The 19,014-nt window shown below is 38.7% G+C and overlaps 1 protein-coding gene across 1 annotated transcript; it reads right to left on the bottom strand.

Moving 5' to 3' along the window:
- Positions 1–123: 123 nt before the first annotated feature.
- prkaa2 (protein kinase, AMP-activated, alpha 2 catalytic subunit) lies at positions 124–18,973 on the bottom strand. The gene is made up of 10 exons (XM_079889135.1): positions 18,739–18,973; positions 14,519–14,660; positions 10,328–10,421; positions 8,712–8,856; positions 7,808–7,895; positions 6,896–7,120; positions 4,459–4,960; positions 4,243–4,369; positions 3,138–3,410; positions 124–393 (listed from the first exon to the last, which is right to left on the bottom strand). The coding sequence occupies exons 1-9, from the start codon at positions 18,830–18,832 to the stop codon at positions 3,169–3,171; spliced, it is 1,659 nt and encodes a 552-aa protein (XP_079745261.1). The 5' UTR covers positions 18,833–18,973; the 3' UTR covers positions 124–393; positions 3,138–3,168.
- Positions 18,974–19,014: the final 41 nt, after the last annotated feature.

The following is a 19,014-nucleotide window of genomic DNA, read 5'->3' as shown; positions in this document are numbered from 1 at the left end:
TTTAAGTTGAAATGACTTAAAAATCCAAGCTGATTGTACTTAAAAATTTAAGCCAGCAAGTATTGTTGTTGATTTGCTCCAAACTGCTATAATGTTGCATAATCAAAATAACTACACAAACTAAAAATTGCATATACCTCTTTATTTTCCCTATTTTTTATTTTATTTTTTAACAATAAAAATGAAAGTGCAAATCAGAACAGGAACACCATGCAGTGCATAACTTTTAAAATGAAAACCGCACACAGACAGGAAGTGACACACACATGTACAATACAGACATGTATACACTGACAGGCAGAGGTCGTCTCCCAGCAGGGCTCGGGAACAGGTAGCAAACACATTATTCTCATGTTTCACTGCAGGGAAGCTGTTCACACATACAACACTGCACTGGAGAGAGAGGAAGAGAGAGGGAGGGTATAATATCCAGCACAAACGCCTCTACATCATACAAAACACTGAACATGAGCTGAAGCCATGGCCAACACACTAATGCCCCTGTGAAACTAATGGGGGCCGTAAAGTTTCTGACCAGTTTTCACAAAACACAGCCATAAAGCTGATATAAGTGACATTAAACTGTCGTAAGGGACTTGAAATAAGTCCCACCCAAGGTTTGCCATTGATAGTAAATAAAATGGCTAAGTCCAGCAGCAGGGCGGGGGCGATAAACTCCCTAAACTATGTGTTTAAGCTTTTACCTCAGCACTTTTTCTCCAGAAAGGTGCACTGATCCTCAAAGTGACCCGGAGTTAACTTGGGATTTGAGGGGAGAATGTTAAGAATGCGTAAAGGCTTTAAATTCTGGGAGGACTGTGCAATATTTTTCCATGAAAACAACATCATAATCCAGTCTAATCTTCCCCGGCAATAACGGGTCCCCCAGCAATGGTGGTTTGCACCGAACTTTTTAGAGGCATCATATCTATTGCATTTCATATAAATGATACGAGAACTTTCCATTCTGTTTTACATTCAGTTAAAATGGTACAACTGCAGTATGTATCATAAAAATACAGCATACTGGTACAAAACACATAAACGCTCTGCTCCATGCACACAATGGTACACATTTAACCATTACGTACAGTACAAGAGGGGGAGATTCAGGAAGATCACCACATCTATAGAAAACACAATTTGCGATAAAGTCAGTTTTTCTGGATTATGAGCAGAAATGAATATGAAAATGACTAGTAGATCTAGCTTTGCAACTAGTTCAACACATATAAAAAAAAGATTGGTTCAAATGATTCAGATCTATCCTAGACAGCAACATAGTGTCGGCCCAGATCCGGGCCACATCTAGTACATGTGGATGAATGTGTATCAGATGTGGGCCGGATCTGAGCCGACACTATGTTGCTGTCTGGGATTGGTTGAACTGAAAACATCTTTTTGGCAGTCTTGTTTGATTGAATGATCTGTCATAATGTAACATCTGCATATAATAATCAATATAACTCACTCCTCTCATTTTCAGTCATCTTTCACTGCTATTTCCCATCTGGCTGTTTTGTAGTTGTCCATTCACACACGTTGGCACAAAGACAACTACAACAGATCAACTACCTGAATCCCCACTGAAATCCACTTTTTTATGTCATTTGTTCACAAGTAACACTTAAGATGTGAGCTTAAATAAAGAATAAATATGTGTAACTAATAAATACGTTGGATCTACTCCATACAAACAACCACACACATAACCAAATATGTTAAAGCATTAAAAACGAAGTTCACAATCTATTTAAGGCATCGCAGGGGATGGGGTCACGTGGCGCAACCTTTTAAATGCTCTTTATATGTTCTCATCAGATACACACCGCATATATAATGTTTATAGAAGTATAAATAATATTTATAGTATATTACTATTACTTTACTTTTGTAAAATAATTACAAAAATACAGAAAACCATAAATAATAATGGGTTGAATGTGTCATTCGGGGAAAGTGCTTTAATAATGCCTTTCTGTCTGTCTGTAATCTCAAGCATTGAGAATATTTTAAGGCCGTCTGATTAAAGGCTCACTCATATCGACAAAATGACTGGCACATTCTCCACTTCATCGTCTGTATTCTTCTCTATTTGCATTTTAGCCATATCAAGGCACAACATTTAAGCTGGTCTGTCTGCCCTCGTCCAGCATATTTGTCTCTCTATGGCAGCGGCACAGCCCATGATGTAAGCAAGGCCTCTTAGACAGACGCAGATAGGTCACGGTCAGCGGTTTCCACTGCAGATGGTGTGTATCATCTGAGATTCACGCTGACATTCACCAACACTGCTATATAAATGCTCTCTGGAGACTGCAAGCCAAAGCCTGAACGCTCAATATAAGTTCTTCACTCTATAAATTAACTCTTAAATAATGTGAATAGATATGATTTCTTTGCAAAATAAGGAAGAATCTCTAATATAATATAATTCAATAATGATCTTTGCTCTGTATGTATAAACCTATTGTTTTGGTATGTCATTTGGTAGCTATTCAACTAAACTATGCAACTCAAGTGATCGATATGCGAATATAAATATACTGTATAATACATGTTATCAAAAGAAATGTATATATAAAATCAGAAGCATGTTTATAGTTTTTGAATTCTTTAAACATATGACGATAAGGAAAAACCTCTGACTAAAGTGGCCCTAAAAATGTTTTGGACAAAATTAATGTTTTATTTTATTTTTAAATAAAAGATCTGTTAGGTTTAAAATAATAAAAGCTATACATATACAGTTACAAAATAAAAAGTTATCGGGGGAAAAGTATATGGACAATGTCTGGTTGTCAAACATGAATGAAACATAACAATAATTATTATAATAATTGTTGTTATTATTATATAGTAATAATAATTTCCATTATTATATTATTATTCCACCTCTATATTATTATGATATAAATAATAAATTGCATTCCACGTTGTTTGCTGATGGCCTTGATATGATTGGTTAACTAATACAACGACTCATACCTGCGTCTTTAGTGTCCAAAACCTTTTTGGGGCCACTGTATGTCTGTGGCTGCTACTGTGGGACCGACATAAAAGCAACCCCGAATTCCATAATTCACAACCCCTTAAACCCTTCACCTTTTGACTGGTTTCTAAGAGGTAAAGCCCACCAGATGGTGGTGTTTTCTGGGCGCGTTGGTCTCAGCGAGCCAAGGTAGTGATGAGACTGGCACACATTTCAAAGAAGTCCATGGTGTGGCTGCCCTGACGCGGGGCCAGCAGGGGTGTGCTCCCGGTCAGAGACCCCGGCAGAGAGCTGCTGAGCTGGGGCATCTCGACAGCCACGCTCGCAGAGTCGATGCTGAGCCGTGGTCGATGGAGGCCCGCTGTAGAGCCAGAGCGCTGAGGAGTCGACGACCCTGACTTGTGCTCGATCACATCATCTAAAAAGTGAGCGAAAACAATTTTTACATTTTATCAGACAGATATAATGAAGAGTAACAAGCCAGGATAAAACTGGCTAAATGCATCTAGATCAGAGGCATAACTAGGATTTTTGTACATTAGGGGCTTCACATCTACACTTTAAATGTTTAGAGTTTTTTTTTCTTTTAAGAAATTAATACTTTTATTCAGCAAGGATGCATTAAATTGGTCAAAAGTGACATAAATATATTTATAATGTCACCAAAAATATATATTTCAAATAAATAAACGTTTTCAAGGAAATATTGAGCAGTGCAAAATTTATAATAATAAGAAATGTTTCTTGATCATCAAATCATCATATTAGAATGATTTCTGAAGGATCATGTGACACTGAAGACTGGAGTAATGATGCTGAAAATTCAGCTATGCCATCACAGGAATAAATTACATAAATATATTAAATTAAATAAAAATTATTTTATTAAATGGTAATAATATTTCACAATACAACAGTTTTTACTGTATTTGTTATTAAATAAAGGAGTCTTGGTGAAAATAAGACCCTTTTTTTTTTCGAAAACATTACAAAATATTACTGGCCCCAAACCTTTTTTTTCACACATACTGTATCTTAAAAATTTGTTATGGTTTTAGTACACAAATTCACAAAAAAACGTCAATTGAAATTAAAATGAATAGTCAATTATTCAGTTTTGGAAATGTTATATTTTTTCATACAGTTAAAATAGGTACATGAAAATAAATAGCTGCCTTTTAATTCCAGTAAAGAGATCATCACTTTTGGTGGCACCTGTCATTAAAAAAGACTGACTGATTGATGCTCACCATCGATGCTCTTGAAGTCGAGCAGGTAGCTACGGTTGTCCACCTGGTAGAGCTGCAGACACATCTTCACAAAATTCCCAGTGACAGGATTCTTCCGGCGCACTCTCAGGTGATACGGGTTCACCACCTAAATCCCAGGACATCCGACACACTGACACATCTATTCTCACTAATCAAATCAAACATGCATACTTGTGCTTGTTTCAAGCCACTCACTTTCCACTCGTACTCCAGCTGTTTCATGGCACGGTAAACCTCAGCCATGATGTCGTACGGTTTGCTCTGGCTCCGAATGCCCAGGTGCCATTTTGCCTTCTTCACGGCCAGCGGTTTGGGTCGGGTAGTGTTGAGGGCGTCCAGAGGGCACCGTGCCTTAGGGCTGTCAGCCAGGAGCGGGGGCATCCGTTCGGGGTGAGGTTTGACCCCTGGTGGTAGAGGCATGCCCTCCTCCATGAAGGAGCCAGTTGGGGGACTGGAGGCCAGGTAGAACTCGCTGGCCTGGTTCATGATTCTCCGGTTGTCAATGATTAGGTGGTACGCCACGGCCAGCTGGTCTTGAGGGTCTCCGCTGTAGAGGCTGCTCAGTACTTCGGCTTCAGTGCATTCAAACTTGTCGCACACCTCCCGCACGGCCTCCTCGTCCACCTCTGAGGAGTCGTATGAGGGGTCCTCGGGGAAGAGGTAGCAAGGAAGGTCCTGTTTAAACCACTCATCCTCTCTGCCATACAGGAGAGAAGAAAATAAATGTACTGTATGTTGTATTTAAATATTTGTTAAAATCATACGATGGTTAAACTGACAGAGTGCATAAGTTCATGGGGCCCTATCACACACCTGGCGCAAAGCAGAACCAGGCGCGACGCAAGTGTTTTTTGCTAGTTTCAGCCCGACGCAGTTATCATTTTCACATCCTGCGCCACGTTGTTTAAAGGGGACATATCATGCTAAATGCACTTTTTTAGCCCTTAAATGCATTTTGTTGTATATTTGGAGTGTTTAGAAGTACAGAAAAGATGAAATTATTCTCTTCAGGTGCTTCGTTGATATCTTTATATTCTGTTTTGGTCATATTTTTCAACCTGTTCCGATTTTTCTGTTATCTATGACGTTTTTTGAACTATCACGTCACAGTATTTGCAGCGGAACTGCCAAATTAGGACATTGACTTCCGGCCCAACACTTCGAGCGATCCGCCATTATTATTTCTCGCTGCAATTTTGTAGTCCAAGCTAAAGGATGCAGAAGTTACGAGAGGGTAAGTTAAAATGATCGGTTGTTGGATGTAGTAACCCACACGCTTCATTACACCGTCTAATGTAGATGAACTGCCGCGCTTGTGGCGCATGTTTAACTGAAAGAACGAGCAGAGAGAGAGAGACCCGGTCGCGCGCGCGCTCACTCTCTCTCTTCAGAGAGGCGAAAGTGTAAACAAGACATCACCGTCTCCAAACTAGACGCTGTCTTGCTCTCTCTCCCTCGCACATATTAATCAAAATAAATCGACACGGTGGTAAAAGGTCGGAAGACCAAAGTTTCATGTGTAAATACAGTAACACACCATTGCGATACATCCATATGAAGACGTTGTTCTGCAGGTTCGTCGTCTTCATTTTCATTTCGCTCCGGCTCCAACTCTGGCTCGAACATCTAAGGCTGGCTGGACAAGTCTTCCGTTGTTGACATGTTGTTAATAACGTGTGAATAAAAAGTTTCTGTGCCGCTAGATAATCCTATCTCTGCTATCAGACCACAAAAATGGCCGAACGGGGTGGAGTTGAACCTCTGCAACCTGGAGAGGGGGCGGGGTATGAAGTGTCTCAATTGTATTTAAAGAGACCGCACCAAAACGAGTTGCTCTCAGAAGCACCTCAGAAAAGGGGTAAAAAAGGGGCCCGTGGAGCTATAATAATGAGGAATTCAGACCCAAGCATTGCAGTTCCGCTTTATATAGACCACAAATGTATGATTTATATGTAAAAAGGAACAATTTAAAAGCATGATATGTCTCCTTTAAACAGCAAATGCATTTGTGCCCATCTGTTCGCCCATGGGTGTGCTGGTCTGAAAATGAGGTGTGTTCATTGTTGGCATGTTGCTATTTTGAGGCAACTGAAATAGACTGTGCCATTGACCAACTGAAACCTTGTCTAAAATCAATGGCGCAATATTTTTTTGTTATTTAAAGAGCGCATTAGTAATGTACGCCTATAGGCGGGTCCACAGCACACACACACACACACACTCTGCTTATTACACACACAGGGACATGCAGCAGCACAAAAACATACCAAATATTTAAAAAAAACCTTGCGCACGAGCAGATCCGTTTCCTCTCTGGAGAAGCGTTCAGTCTTTCCACTATCAAATTCCGTCATGTAAATGGCGAATCTGCCATTGCGCGAGCGCAACTGGCTTTTAAAGGGAATGGGAGATGAGACTCTGGTTGGTTTATTTCACGTTACGCTCAAAACATACCCATGACTCATTAAGAGAATAGAGACAACCCTTTTAAACCATGCGCCGCGCGTGCCGACAATTTTTCCCGTTGTTAAACTAGCAAAAGTGGATTCGGACACGCACATCGGACATGGCTTCAGACCATGCGCTTAGATTGTTAAAATAGGGCCCATGAAGTGTAATGACTAATAGCAACCTGATGTCTTTGATAGTAGCTCTCTTCAGTGGGTCCACCTGCAACATGAGCATTAGTAGACTGGCCACTGAGCGGTTGAGGTATTCTGGCATGTAGAAGACCCCTCCACGGATCTTTTTGAAGAGGGTGGGCACGTGCTCGTCATCGAATGGCAGAGTCCCACAGAGCAGTGCATAGAGAATGACGCCACAGCTCCAGATGTCCACCTCTGGACCAGCATACAGCCTGAAACACAACATACGTGTCATTGTGTGAATGTGTGGGCTACTACATTGTGTCTACATTGTGTGTAAGAAATCAGGAATGGTGAGAGAACATTGCGCTTGTGCGTTTTTTCATCTTCAAACCAAACTTAGGTCTTCAGCCGACAAAGTTTAAATCCCATCTAGCTAGTGCACATCACATGTTTACACGTTAGGTCAGTAGGCGGAGAGTAGGTGGTCTCTTGTGGCTGTTTGAACACATTCGACCACATGAGCATCTACACTACGAAAGCAATCCAGTCGAATGCGTTTGGAAGTGGTCGAAAGTGGACAAGCTCAAAACATTTTAGACCCGTTTACACCTGTATTTAGCGTCATCCACTTGTGATCCGATCGACCAAAGCGCATCTTAATACCAGGTGTAAACAGGGCCTCAGAATGAATGAGAAATTTTCCAGAAACAAGCAGAACAAGACGACAATCGGTATTACATAAAAAAATTGATGCAGTCCTTATATAATATTTATGTGCAGTGTATCAATGCAGTCCACACCGCAAAACAAACAGCATGCCATGGTTTGTTGGACTGCTGGTTTTGCAGGCCAGACCTTTGACTATCGATACATATAATACAGTGTAGCGCATATTGTCCAAGAACTGTACATTCTTTACATAAGACTTTAATAAAACTGACTACATGACCTCTCACCTTCCTGAAATGACCTCTGGTGCAGCGTAGTTTGGTGATCCACAGCTTGTTCTCAGGAACTCTCCGTCTGACATCATGTTTGACAGACCTGGCAAGCAGAACCGCACAAATACACTTAACAGACAATTTGATTGGTCAAGTAAATATATACAAGTAAAACAAAACGTATTTCAGGGCAGATCTAAATACAGTGGGATCCAAACGTATGACTCTATATTTGACAATCTGGGAATTTTAATACAAATAAATAATGAAATAATATGAAGATGTAAAAATCGATTAAATTAGAACATTTTAAAATTGAAGTATTTTCACAAGTGGTCTCAGGCTTTTGGACCCCACTGTATATGTGCTGTAGCTCAGAGCATCTGCAGGGTGCAGCAGATAGTTCAGGTATATTCATTTCAATCATCATTGTAATGCATATGTTATGCCCACTGCACAATACAATGTCATTATATTAATAAATATTAAAATAACATTCTACCAATATATATGTAGATTGGGGCAGCTTGCTGTATCATTTTTAAAATCTGTGAGATAGATTTATAGAAATTGTATTGTATTTATACTTAGTGTGTGTAAATAATACAAAGTAAAAGGTAATTTAAAATATAGATATATGTTAAATTAGAAAATTAGGAAATAAAGCATTTTTACTAGTGCTCTCAAACATTTGGAGCCCACTGTATATGTGGTGTAGCTCAACAAATCGAGCTGCAGGGCAGATTTATGTGTATTTCTCTTTGCCTCTTTCCTGTCTTCGCTCTTCTGTGGATAATCAAACAGCATGCCTCATATAAACCACACGAGTGGACATGCAACACAACTGTAGCTGGTTGCTTGGCAACTATCCCTCACTGTCTGCACAACATTAGCTTTCTGTGTGTGTGTGTGTGTGTACCAAAGTCAGCGATCTTGGCATTCATGTTGCCATCCAGCAGTACATTTTCTGGCTTGAGGTCTCTGTGCACCACCATGTGCCTGTGGCAGTAATCTACAGCTGAGATGATCTGCTGAAAAAGACGTCTCGCCTCTGTGTCCTCCACCTGCACATGAGAGACATAAAGAGAGATTACTACATACAACATTATGTATAATAAAAACAAGTATTTGTTCTCTGTGGGTTAAAACTGTCTGCATTGTATTTGATACAAAGTTCTACATTCAAGTCTAAATCAGTGCTACTATCCAGATCAAATACTCGTCTTCCTTCTAGGAACATTTAAAGTAATGTCAAGAATAACTTTTGTATTGTTAATAATATTTCAAAATGAATATTTACTGAATTTAAGCAACTTCTTTACTTAATATGTCATTTCATTTCTAGAAAAACAGTATTGAAAATGTATTGAATATGATACAGCAGGTATTTAGATATATTAATTTCAATCATTTAATGCATGTATTATGCCCCCAATACAATTAATTTAAGTTATTTGAATAATGAAATTAATTAAAAATGGAAATGTTTTACTAAAATATATTTAAAATGGGAACTTATATTTGTTAAATACACTGGACGGACGGACGGACGGACAGATAGTCTGTTATCTATATAAAGGTAGACTATATGTCATTTGTCAATGCAAATTATGTATTATAATTCATTGAATTTCTTAAATGCTAAAATTTTGATAAATCATTTCAATAGGGAATATTAATGTAAACTCTGCCACCTTTTAGATCAGTGGTTCTCAACTCCAGTCCTCGGGACCCGCTGCTCTGCACATTTTGCATGTCTCCCTTATTTAACACACCTGAATCAGATCATCAGCTCGTTAAGAGAGACTCCATGAACTGAACTGAGTGTGTCAGATAAGAGAGACATACAAAATGTGCAGAGCAACGGGTCCCGAGGACTGGAGTTGAGAACCACTGTTTTAGATGACAGTAAAAAATAAAATAAATAAATAAATAAATAAATTCTAATTTAACTGAATTAATCTTATATCCAACAACATTGTCAAAAAGTAATTCAAAAACTTGTTCAAGTGTTGATGAATTAAGGCACTAAAAATAAAAAGGATCAAATTTCACCATAGTCAGCTGTGTGTTCAAACTAAACGTCCTGCAACATGAACCATCAGGCAGTGCCATTGTAGGCAACCCATATAACACAAAGACTGAACGCTGTATATATGCATGAACTCACTGACCCTTCCCACGAACACGTCACTTAATCAGGCTGTTTGGATAAGCTAGATCCCCATAACCCCAACAGGTCTGGAAGACTCAAAGGTTAATCCATGCTCAAATCCAGACCAGAGCCACAAAAGCAAGTTAAGAGTCCTGAGGCTCATAAAGCAGTTTCCAGCTATTAGGTGACTAACACAAAACATATTTGTGTTGTCGATAACTGTATATGTTTTGTTGTGCAGAACTCAATTAATTGTAATGTTCAGTTCATGTTCATTTTACAGAGAACCACTGAGAAAGCCAATAGCCTTTCCCATGATTCTAAGAGCCTGTTTGCCTGTAGCTGACTTTAGTAGCAGGAGCTCTTCAGATGATTCTTACCCTTCCATGCTTACAAATATAGTCAAAGAGTTCCCCTCCAGACACATATTCCATCACCATGAAGAAGTCTGTGGGAGTGCTGATCACCTGATACCTGCAACACACCAGAGAAAAGAACCACAGACACTCAACAAGAGGCTTTAATGTTGGTGCTTTCAACATACAGCAATACAGAGCTCAACAATAACGATGGCCAATGGCCCGGGGGACACTGTCTTTATCATGCACGTATGACTTTATACCCTGCAATATATATACTGTATGTACCATACTTTTCCAATAATTAGTGAAATAAGTTGTAATCATTTTTTTCTATGAATAAATTATATACAATTGATTTATAGATATAACTTATCTATAATTTATAGATAGTAAATCTATAATTTTAAGTTACAATTATTACATTTATTATTTTAATTTAAATAAATTGTTTTTTGTTCATTTAATTTAATTTAATTTAATCACTAAAAAATAAAATGTATAATTTTCAGTACAAATCTGAACTACTGGCAAACCCATAAAACCCTGCCCAACATAACTTCTTACCAAATATTATATTTCACTCACACACTATGGAAGTCAAGTCCATTAAAAATGTCATTGCACAGTGCATGTAAAAAACTATAGTAAAAAAATAAATAAGTCTATAAAAACTCTATTCTATAAACACTATTTAACAAGCTTTTTTTAAAACTCAATTGTATTGGACGACAATAAGAGCAACAGCATGTTATGCTACAGTTCTTGGAAACAGAAATGTTGATCGTAATTTCTGCAGGGAAACCTACTGGTAGTCCGTGGTGTTGTTGTCCCTGTTTATATTCAACATAAGATCCCTTATAGTGGGAGACACAGACAGCCTTTCAAACAGCAGTAGAGAAGGACAAGGCCTGTATTCCTCAGAGGGGCTTAATATGGAGAATACTGAAAAAGTCTGGGACACCTGATGTGATTTTCAAATAAACATAATGCAACTTTACAAAATCCAATCATTGAAAAAAGAATGATAAAAGGAGAGAACAAAGCACGCTCTCAAAACAGAGCAAATACCCAGAGAAGCACACACAAAAACACAGCAGGGGCTTAACATGGTACATGTGTCGAGAATACAATAACACAGCTATTGCATTATGATGAGAGAAGGGGAATAAGTGAGAGTGGAAAAGAAGGAAAGTGAGAGATTGGGATATGAGAGGATAAAAAGATTATGCTGTCTTTGTCTCCTTAACTTCTGATCAGAACAACCCTGAAATGTGCCATTGAACTGTGAGTGACAGAACAAGAAATGCACCGCATAAAATGCAGCTACATTTCCTCCCAATTAAAATGTGTAATGTATTTGGTTGTCTTAGTTTGTTGTTCTGTCTTGTTCCTGTTTCCCTCTGTTCCTCTAAGTCTGTGTACACCTGTGCCTTATTAGCCACTTTGCCCTTGTGTTTCTCTAGTCTAATGCATTGAACTGTCTTGTTGGTGAGTTTTGTTTCTTGTTAATTGTGCTCCTGTCCTTGGTTTTGGTTTTCTTGGTTTATAGTATAATTAAAACTGTGTTTAACTGTCTGCTTAATATCTGCTAACTCTTTATTGTAATGATCACCCAAAAGACATTCTACTGACTACAAGTAACTTTGCAGGTACCTGTCAACTTATTCTACTTCCCTGAACCCTAACACCTAATCTTAACCCAACATTCTACTAACTGGCTACTAATACTCTATGACTGGTAGTTAACATGTAGTTGCAAAGTTGCTTATAGTTGGTAATGTCTAAAGTGGACCATCAAAATAAAGTGTAACCGTGAAATCTATTAAATGCAATCTAGAAATCCTCAAATACCAAAGTGTCTGTACAATGTGTTCTTTTTAACTTGTAGAGTTTGTTTTAAAAAAAAAATGGCTACACTATAAATCTGATCTGAGATCAGTTTAAAAACCATATAGAAACTGGTTCACTGAGATAAAGATCCCTAGTGGCAAACCATTACAATTGACAAGGTCTGACATAACAAAACCTTGTTTACTGAAATCAAGCCACTTTGGCAGGTTGATACATGCTACAACTGGTTTAAAGTTTCAAAGCTTCAAAATGCAGTTTTTGCAAGTGCCCATCACTACTTTTGTGCTGAGATACAATTATAATGTTAGGAACATTATTGGACGTATTTATATATTTACATAAGAACATATATTTTACTTTTTATATAGACATTTCCCACCCTAGCTGTCTTTAAGAGGCACATTTCATTTCCAGTGGGCTTTATATATATATATATATATACACTCACCTAAAGGATTATTAGGAACACCATACTAATACTGTGTTTGACCCCCTTTCGCCTTCAGAACTGCCTTAATTCTACGTGGCATTGATTCAACAAGGTGCTGAAAGCATTCTTTAGAAATGTTGGCCCATATTGATAGGATAGCATCTTGCAGTTGATGGAGATTTGTGGGATGCACATCCAGGGCACGAAGCTCCCGTTCCACCACATCCCAAAGATGCTCTATTGGGTTGAGATCTGGTGACTGTGGGGGCCATTTTAGTACAGTGAACTCATTGTCATGTTCAAGAAACCAATTTGAAATGATTCGAGCTTTGTGCCATGGTGCATTATCCTGCTGGAAGTAGCCATCAGAGAATGGGTACATGGTGGTCATAAAGGGATGGACATGGTCAGAAACAATGCTCAGGTAGGCCGTGGCATTTAAACGATGGCCAATTGGCACTAAGGGGCCTAAAGTGTGCCAAGAAAACATCCCCCACACCATTACACCACCACCACCAGCCTGCACAGTGGTAACAAGGCATGATGGATCCATGTTCTCATTCTGTTTACGCCAAATTCTGACTCTACCATCTGAATGTCTCAACAGAAATCGAGACTCATCAGACCAGGCAACATTTTTCCAGTCTTCAACTGTCCAATTTTGGTGAGCTCGTACAAATTGTAGCCTCTTTTTCCTATTTGTAGTGGAGATGAGTGGTACCCGGTGGGGTCTTCTGCTGTTGTAGCCCATCCGCCTCAAGGTTGTGCGTGGCTTCACAAATGCTTTGCTGCATACCTCGGTTGTAACGAGTGGTTATTTCAGTCAAAGTTGCTCTTCTATCAGCTTGAATCAGTCGGCCCATTCTCCTCTGACCTCTAGCATCAACAAGGCATTTTCGCCCACAGGACTGCCGCATACTGGATGTTTTTCCCTTTTCACACCATTCTTTTTAAACCCTAGAAATGGTTGTGCGTGAAAATCCCAGTAACTGAGCAGATTGTGAAATACTCAGACCGGCCCGTCTGGCACCAACAACCATGCCACACTCAAAATTGCTTAAATCACCTTTCTTTCCCATTCTGACATTCAGTTTGGAGTTCAGGAGATTGTCTTGACCAGGACCACACCCCTAAATGCATTGAAGCAACTGCCATGTGATTGGTTGATTAGATAATTGCATTAATGAGAAATTGAACAGGTGTTCCTAATAATCCTTTAGGTGAGTGTGTGTGTGTGTGTGTGTGTGTGTGTGTGTGTGTGTGTGTGTGTGTGTGTGTGTGTGTGTGTGTGTTTATGTATTTATATATAAAATCACAATTACACCACAAACCTGAGGATTTCAGAACAATCTATTTTTGCAGCTTAGTTTTAATAAATGTTTGTCTTGAATTGGGGAGCTTATAGGCTTTTCTGGAGAACATAATTGCTTTACCAGCATCCAGCACACACCAGACTGGACCAGCATGGAAATGTAAGCAGGACGAAGCTGTTTTTTTTCAATTGGACTCATTAAAATCAATTATCCGTACATGTCTAACCACATAGGAAAAACATCTGTTCCATCACCTTTGATCAAATAATTTGTATTTGAAGTATTTGCCCACAAAAATATTCCACATCCTTGTCATTAGTGATTTTAAATCGCACAAAAACTGACACACACTGAGCACATAAAGTCAGCATGTGTAATGATCCTTGTAATACTCCTAAAGTTTTAAGTGCACCATATTAAAGTTTCCTGAAATTCCAGTTCAAAGACATAAAGCTTCTTAAAATCTTTAAGAAGCTTAAGCTGTCAGTTAACCCAGTGTAAAAATGGTCAAGGTAGATAATCACCAGTGCACTGCACAGGCATACTCAGTGGATTTTGTTGATGTTGATTGCGTTTTTTATTTATTTTTTAATTTTTTATGTGTGATTCACTCACAGCTTGATGATGTGTGGATGTCTGAAGAGCTTAAGGTTCTGAATCTCTCGTTTGATTTTCCCCACAACATCGAGACTGCGGATCTTCTGTCTGTTGAGGATCTTCACAGCAACTTTGTGTCCTGTTAGCTGGTGCTCTCCAACTGTTGGCCAAACACACACACACACACACACACATCAATGAAGACTCAGCTGAAATACCATCACCAGCAGTTAGGTTATTGTAAACACCACTGATGAAAAGATAAGTTTTATTCCAACGAAAGCAAGCATCAGCGCTGCGGGCCGGCGACCTCCAACACAAACCTTCTAAGAAAACAAAGAAAGAGAGGAGACTTTCATTTCAGGTCTGAGGGCTCAATATAAACAAACAAAACCTGATCTACTCTGAGTTTAGACTTTCATATACTAGCCTTAAGACAATTGCTTATCTAGAATTAGATACTGCTCGCAAAATTTACGAAAACAAATACCCACATTTTGTTTGGTTTGATATATTATCAGCCTTGCATACTATTGTAACAAGTAAGATTACATATTTCTCGCCCCCAACCTGAACACACACACACACACACACACACACACACACACACACACACACACACACACACACACACACACACACACACACACACACACACACACACACACACACACACACACACACACATTAAAGTATACTTACATGAACAATTACAATAAAGACATTTATAATGTTATAAATCTATCAGTATTTAAGTATATAGGTATATATTTTAGTTATTTTTGCATATTCTGAACCTTAAAATAATTAGAATGGTGTAACCTAATCTATTCAGGTTTATTCAGTATTTTTGACTTTATAATTTTAGGTTAGTATTTTTAGTGTCCATATTGACACTACATTCACTGCCTGAGCTACATGAAGAAATAATGAACTAAAGGTCAGTTAATAGAGCTGCAAAAGCAAAGCCTCTATTAATGTATAGTTGGGGGGTCACTTGCAAACAAAATGTGTTTCCGCTGTGGATATTTAAGTCCAATGACACCCTGAGCATGCAGTATGGAGGGAGTTTAAAGGGCTTTATTCATATCAGCACCCTCAAGCAGCTTCTGTTGTACAGTCTTTACAGACAAGGAATAAACCATTTCAGTGTTTTCAGTATTATGGTGGATTATTTGTTAGCTTGCATGCGTTTCCCTGAAATGTTGCATGAGTGTGCTTAAACTGCAGTCATGGGATCTCATGTGGAGCCTGATAAGGCTGTTAGATTTCCCGCCTTGATAAAGATCTTAAGACTCTCCTCAAGGTCATTTGCTCTACTGGTCATTGTTTTTTTTTGTTGTTGTGAATGCTATACTTTGGTTTTGCCTCAAGCCTCAAACCTCAAAAAGCGAGCTGCCTACCTAGACAGCAAAAACCCTTGGTAGATGTTGTAACTTCATCATCTGACTGCAAGGAGCATCTTTCTCAATAGAGTGCATTAGAGCCCACCCCCTTTTTCAGCAGCGCTAGTTCTGGAAGTATTATTTTCCATTCATTTTCCCTTAGGGATTTTTAAAAAGTGTTTTTAAAAAGTACAAGACAGTGTACTTGCTACTTAACGGCTTTAGTTGGGATATAACTACAATCCCATCATGCATTGCATACAGCCTAAACTAAAAACAATGGAGTAACATAAAACTACTCATTTACAAATGTTGATTATACAAACATTTAGGCCTAAGTATTTTGAGATCGTAGACAGATCGACTCAATTACGTCATTCACAGTGCTTCATGGGAGTGTTTTTTTTTTTTTTTTGACTGGTGGAATTTTTCTGTACAGCATCAAGGGTTATTATTGGGTAATGTAGTTTTTTTTACCAGGGAATTCCGCTGTTAAACACAATAATTAAAATAATAATAATGTGGACCATCTATTAACAACCTCGTAGCTCACAGTAGGTCTGTCTTTATAGGTTTATAAGTTACCGTTTAAAATCAATTTCAGTTTTTACTTCCAGAACCTGACTGTTGCTCTCTATTGATGGCCATTCTAAAACATCCATGTATTCAGATGAAACAGGCTGACATCACAGCTCAGGATAGTCGCTAGTGAAGATTCTCTTGCTCCGAAGGATTTTTATTCCCCCCCCCCCCCCTTGTTTATTATGTCTGTTCAAAAATGCATTGTGTTATCGTGAAATCTTTTTCAACTTAATCAAAATAGCTAAGTATCGTCAATATTTTGTAAATGTATAGTGGTGTTTAAACTCATGTTTAGCCTAGCAGGTTAATCAGTATGACAAACTAGCTTAATCAGCTAGAGTTTCCAGTCCTGATCCTGGGGGTAAATACACTGCAGAGTTAGGAGCCAATCCTAATTAAACACACTTGAAACAGCTAATCGAGGTTTTCGGGATCGCTAGAGACTTCCAGGCAAGTGTTTAGGCAGGTTGTTTGGAGCTGAACTTTGCCAGACATCATCGGCCCTCCAGGAGCAGGACTGGACACCGCTGAGCAAGAGGTAAAGCTAGTTAAGGAATTGTTCATTTTGACATCATTTACTCACCCTCAAGTTGTTTCAAACATATATGAATTTCTTTCTTCTGCTGAACACAAAGGAAGATATTTTGAAGAATGTCGATAACCAAACAGTTGATGGACCACATTGACTTCCATAGTATTTTTTTCCCCCAACTATGGAAGTCAATGGGGAACTCAATTTCTTCATAATGTCTTCTTTCATACAGGTTTGAAACAACTTGAAGTAAATGATGACAGAATTGTCATTTTTAAGTGAACTAGCCCTATTCCTTTAGTAGAGCGGGACTTGATTTCGTCCATTCTGAATGGATTAGACCAACGGATTGTTGTGGTTTGCTATTGCTGTGATGTCATGTGAGTGACAGGTTTCCCCGCCCTCGTGCAAGTGAACATCATCATAGAAGAGATGTCACTATAGAGGGAGGGAGGGAGGGGGAAGTTATTTTGATTAAAGATTATGAGTGCACAGGAATTTTAAAAAAAGATGTGCATGATAAATATAAATATATACATATATATATATATATATTTATATACATTTTTTTTTTTAATACGCATTTATAATAAATAGCCTACTGCAATATTCCATAAAAAAAATAAGATTTTCAAAAAGCTGTCATGTGCACAGTCTGATTTTCTTTCTTTTTTTCCTTTTTGTTGCTTCAAATCAAAGCTTGTAATGTTGTGATTCACCCTGTAGCTGGATTTCCCTTTAGGAAAATGAATGGGAAAAATAGTTCCCCTGGAAAAGTGGGCGGTACTGTTGAACTCTATGGTAAAGGCGGACTGAATCGATTCGTCTATCTTGTCAGACACCCAGCTGAGAAATGGTCATAAGATAAATGGGAATGCTGGTGTTTAGGCAAAAATGCTGTCTAGGTAGACATTTCTTTTTTTTTATTATTATTATTATTTATGAAATGATAATGCACTGGCAATCAATAAGTTAGTTTATAACGGATTTATGTACACAGACAGACACTAATAATTGAGAGCATTTCTTTTAATGCAACATAGACCGTTATATAATAAGATTTTACTTCAATAAATGTGGAGCAAAGCTCAAACACAGGGCTATACGTTACACCCGAGCGAAAGGTCATTCCCAAAATGAGCGGCATTCCCACTCGCGCTTAGAATAGAAAATGACTGCAAGGTCAAAGCACTACGGCAGGTAAAATATTACCAACTACGACATTTGCTCCAGTGCTTCTTTTACAGTAATCATCAGAATACACTTTTGAGACAAACGTTTTAAAGATTCAATAATTTGGGAGCTGGAAATGTATGCAAATGACATGTTTAAGAGCGCAGCTCAATGCCTGGTCGCGATTCAGGGAGGATGACAGAGCATTAAAAAATAAAAATTGCCAAATATTAAGAAGGCGTAAGTATGTGAACCCTAAACATTTCCGAAATGCCAGATAGTTCCCCAAATGTTGTTATACTAAACATTTGCGCAAACATGATTGCAAGTGCACCGTCTTCTGTGGTGCTGAAAGAATGTCCATCTCTGCGCCATATTCACTAACATCATACGCACAGTCTCTGCGCTTGGAGGACGTTAGCGGAGGCTCTTTCTACGCATTTCATGCTACGTACATTGCGCACATCATCCGCCGGCAAGTTCAGCACTAACAACCCCGAAAACATACGTTCGTACTCGCATTCCATGCAGCGTCCGAACACGTATAGTAAATGAATATACTTAACTCTTCACTTTTCCAAATGTTCCGACTCCCAGCGTGTCTCCGAGGATGTAGTGTCCTATCTTTACCCTGCCTTCGTGTTTCTGTTTTTCAGCCATTTTACTATGTGAGGTCCTCGGGCTGCCTTACAGTAGGCGGGATTGAACACATGAGGCAGACTGAGCTTTACTGAACCCCTCTCAGAGCTGATCTGAATTCAGCTTCAGGAGAAGCTGTAAACTCTACACAGACAGGCAGCTCTCGGATCAGCTGATAAGGCTTGAACTGGCGGTGAAGGGGG

This window comes from Squalius cephalus (genome assembly GCF_949319135.1).
Source record: "Squalius cephalus genome assembly, chromosome: 12".
Lineage (NCBI taxonomy): Eukaryota > Metazoa > Chordata > Actinopteri > Cypriniformes > Leuciscidae > Squalius > Squalius cephalus.
This window is presented reverse-complemented; position numbering and strand designations above follow the sequence as displayed.